The sequence below is a fragment of the Aegilops tauschii genome, chromosome 1 (genome assembly GCF_002575655.3).
Source record: "Aegilops tauschii subsp. strangulata cultivar AL8/78 chromosome 1, Aet v6.0, whole genome shotgun sequence".
In the NCBI taxonomy this organism is placed as follows: domain Eukaryota; kingdom Viridiplantae; phylum Streptophyta; class Magnoliopsida; order Poales; family Poaceae; genus Aegilops; species Aegilops tauschii.
Window position 1 is genome coordinate 378,877,977 of NC_053035.3, and position 3,811 is coordinate 378,881,787.

A 3,811-nucleotide genomic window follows, 5' to 3' on the forward strand; every position below is an offset into this window, starting at 1 on the left:
TATGGTAGCTGAACCCAAAGGAGATCATGGAACACTCAAAAGCTTATGAAGAAGGTGGCAGGTACATGTGCAATGATTCTCCTATTAGACAAAACCACTGTTTATGCTTGCTAAAACAACATGCACCAACTGCACCAAAAGGGCATGGACCGAGGAGGGAGAGGGCTTCATCATGTGAGACAAGCCCAGTGCGCATGATCCTCGCTACAGAATAAGGCAAGCACACATGCTCAGCAGACCAACAGTTGTAAAAGAACAGAAGCACTGAACCTTTTCTGCTCTTTACCAGACAGCGGGCATCCATAGAAAATGTGCTAAAAAAAAAGGCAAATCATGAAGGTGACGGAACCTTAGGTTAAATCCGGAACCAACCGCATCCACGAAACTTAGCTTCAAAGGAAGCAATCATGGTGCGAAGCATCACATGCTACCGAGTCCAGTTCCAACAAAGCTACAAACAAAGCAGAATTACAAGCAAGCAAAAGGCGTGTCCGTGATCTAGAATGGAAGTCCTATGGGGGGGAATGAGTGTTCTACTTTCTTCATTCCCTCGACGGCGCCTGTGTCGTCGATCTCCGTCGGTCGCCGGTTTTATTCACAGGCCAGCTTCGTGTCGAAGCTGCTCAGGCACATTGCGAAGGCCTGGAACGCCGACAGCGGGTAGCGGTAGTCCATGGTGAACATGTCCTTGGACACCTTGCCGAACTGCAGGATGATCTTGTCCTGCTCCGGCGCCGGGGCGGGCTGCGAGGGGGCCGGGGTCGGCGCCGGCGCCCCCGCGGCAGGGGGCGGGGGCTGGCTCGGCGCCGCGATCAGCTGGAAGTTCTTCACCGACGCGATGGTCACGCGGCCGCGGAAGTTGAGGCACCAGCACTGCAGCTGCTCGTGCCACCTCGGAACCTTGTTGCGGAGCACCAGCGGCCTCTCCTTGCTCTCTCCGTCCTCGTCGCGGCTTATCACGCCTCCGGCGATGTCCGACAAAAACCGGGAGCTGCTGAAATAACGGGAGCTGCTGAAATCCGTGGACCGGTCCATGATGGATGACTTGGAGAAGGAGCTCATGCTGCGAAACGAGTCCTCTAGAGCTCGGGGCATGATCTGGTCAGGCTGCCCAGGGACTACGCCGCCCGGCTCAACCGACGAGGCCGGTATGGAGTGCATGATGCAGTTCATCCGCCTAGGGCCCCTCGTGCCAAGAACATTTAGCTCGTAAGACACCTGAGCTATGTTGTAGCTGCCGGATGGCACCTTGGGAGACACTTTCTTGGAGTTGAATCTCCGGCTACTCCGTCCAACCGGAGGAACTAAAGCCCCATTGTAGGGGGGCTGCGTGTCATATACTATGAATTTTGTGCCGAGGAAGTTTGACCTGGAAATGAACACAAGGTTGGTTTTTATTATCTGCAAATGCACGAGACCGGGAAGGAAATGGTTACAGTATACATGAGTAACTAGTACCTCAGTTTTCCAATATAGGTGCTGCTTGATCTTGAGATGTTTTCAGCATCCATTGAGATAACATATTCTGTGCAGGTTGTCCTGCGGATCCTTTTAGCAGACAAGAGGAACTTTCCATTCTCCACAAGTACCGCTGATTCAAAATAAATGAAATAAAAGATCAGCATCTTAACTTCACCATGATTTCATAAAATAAAAATTAGGTATGAACACTGAGACAAAATCAAGGCCAAAATGGAGAATTCATGCTAGCATGTTAGCAACTATTCAAAAAAAAAAGTCCTCACAGTGATGTTAGCACAATATAGAAATGGTATACTTCTAAAGGTGAAAATAGCGATAGCATACCATTAGTCAGGCACAAGTAGAGATGATAAGTAGACTTCGATTTATCTCGCTTTATAAAACACTGAATCATTCCATCTCGAGGGCCAGGCTGTTGAAAGAATAACAAATGTCAGGGCAGATGTCTTGACTTAAGAGGCATGAGAAATAAGCAACGCAACGAACACTCTTCAGTCTCAGATTTTGCCATCTAGGTAGTGGTACAAAATGCCGTTCTTGGCAGCATTTCAGTTTTAAGGTTTGCTTCATCAGGAGATGCAGAAATTTCACCTGCTTTAGAGACACGGGGAAGGTGAGCTTTCCGCAAAACTCTGGGCTCGTAACAATCTCCCTGCACATCTCCCTCCACGCCTTGCAAACGGCCGCGCAGGACACCACATGCTTGCGCGACGGCCATGTGCTCTCGCTTGCCTCCAGCCTCCGGATCACGTCGCTGAGGAGCTCGGGAGGGAGGCTCGCCCAGCGGCTCTCCTGGACTATGAGATCGGCGTCGCGGAGCTCGTGCACCGTGCTCTGGCACTTGCCCCTGTGGTGCCCGGTGAGGCCGGACAGGCCGGAGATGGTCACCTCGAAGCTCCGCCTCGACAGGCTGCCGAAACCGTCCCTGACATCACGAACTATGCTGCGGAACGACATCTGCGCTAGCTAGATGCAGGCTGAAGCTCAGAGCTTGGGCCGCCGACAACCTTTCTAAACTGTTGTCTTTTGGAACGGCGATTACAGATCACGGCGGCAGGGCAGAGCTGCTGCTCTGGAGTATGTCTAGGTAGAAGAAATCAGCAACGTGTACCTGCGAGAGAGAAAGAAGCATAATTTTGGTGAGTATAGCATGAAACAGACACTGGAAAACATATTAATTCCAGTATAGCCCGCTGGGAACAAATCACCCCATTTCGAGCAAAGCTCGAGAGAAAAGAATAGTCTACACATCCGAAATGGATTTGGATGCCATGGCGGTGCCGTAAAAAAGGAGAGCATGAGACACCCCGGTGGCATGTTGCGACATTTCGAGAAAGAAATCTCCACCCTGGTACAGCTATCCCATGACAAACTTGGAAATAAGTCGTTCCATGGTAAAAAAAAAAAATCCGTTTCACCCCGGATACATAGAGACAATAAAAAAGAGGGATCTGTGAAGAACATATGTACTGCTAAAAAACAAATCGCCAAGATCTGCAAGGCTTGTGCGAGGACAAGAACGAGGACTACGGCAGTCAAGCCGAGGCGTTATGACAGCTGAACGAACTCTTGGCACGGACGAATTTAACGGACGAAAGAACAAAAAGATGCCAAGAACTCGGCATTTACTGCCGCATCCGGACGCACGGCGCTTGATCCGGACAGTAAACGCCCCCGAAAAGCTCGCCCCCCGCACAACCAGCCCGTCAATCAAATCAAGGACGGAATACCGGCAGCTCGAGCCGAAATAACTCACATCAGCGCGGACTCTTACTTCTTGAGCGCCGATCCGGAGCTCCTGCGCCCGTGCCGCCGCCTCTGGAGACGAACGGGGTCGATCCGGCTCCAGCCCCAGCTGCGCTCACGCCGTTCCCGCCTGGTGGTTCCTTTCTTGGACACGCGAAGAGGGAGGAGAGGAGGTGAGGTGGGTGTGAAGAGGGAAGGAGGGAGACCCGGAGCGAGCGAGCGGAAGAGAGGGGGGGTGGGGGGAATGGGGAAAGGCGAGAGAGCAGGAGGCGCACAGACACACACAGACACACACGAGGCGGGTGCCGCGGCTGTTGTTTATCGTCTCGTCCGCGCTCGCTCCGGTCCACGGGGCGGGGGGGCGTTCTCGGTTGACCGTTCCGTTGCGTTCCGTCTCCTGTCCTCCTGCCGTGTGGGTTTGTGTGCGTGCCGACTTGCGCGCGGGGCGTGACGGCGTCAGCCTCCCTCCTGCCGCTCTTTTTTCTTCTTCGTTCCTGACGTCTCCCGAGTCTGCTGGCGCCTGCGTCGCTCGCTACCTGCGCGCCTTTCGCTGCCTCTCTGCCGCGGCAGGGAAAGCAGGGCG

At 53.2% G+C, this 3,811-nt stretch overlaps 1 protein-coding gene across 3 annotated transcripts; it reads right to left on the minus strand.

Moving 5' to 3' along the window:
- Positions 1–334: 334 nt before the first annotated feature.
- Positions 335–3,539, minus strand: LOC109764133 (tubby-like F-box protein 8). Of its 3 annotated transcripts, none has more exons than XM_020322981.4 (5): positions 3,257–3,539; positions 2,074–2,593; positions 1,807–1,894; positions 1,459–1,591; positions 335–1,369 (listed from the first exon to the last, which is right to left on the minus strand). In XM_020322981.4, the coding sequence occupies exons 2-5, from the start codon at positions 2,437–2,439 to the stop codon at positions 592–594; spliced, it is 1,365 nt and encodes a 454-aa protein (XP_020178570.1). In that variant the 5' UTR covers positions 2,440–2,593; positions 3,257–3,539; the 3' UTR covers positions 335–591. The 3 variants fall into 3 exon arrangements, with proteins under 3 accessions (XP_020178570.1, XP_020178581.1, XP_020178575.1); XM_020322992.4 differs by having other exon boundaries at positions 1,459–1,588; positions 3,257–3,509; XM_020322986.4 differs by having other exon boundaries at positions 3,239–3,509.
- Between the last annotated feature and the right edge of the window lie 272 nt (positions 3,540–3,811).

What these genes read in the sequence shown, in the direction of transcription:
- LOC109764133 (XM_020322981.4), bottom strand. Translation starts at nt 2,439, where the DNA reads ATGTCGTTCCGCAGCATAGTTCGTGATGTCAGGGACGGTTTCGGCAGC. An exon ending in TCCCCGTGTCTCTAAAGCAG is followed by an intron (nt 1,895 to 2,073) that starts GTGAAATTTCTG and finishes TTCTTTCAACAG; the next exon opens with CCTGGCCCTCGAGATGGAAT. An exon ending in CTACTTGTGCCTGACTAATG is followed by an intron (nt 1,592 to 1,806) that starts GTATGCTATCGC and finishes ATTTTGAATCAG; the next exon opens with CGGTACTTGTGGAGAATGGA.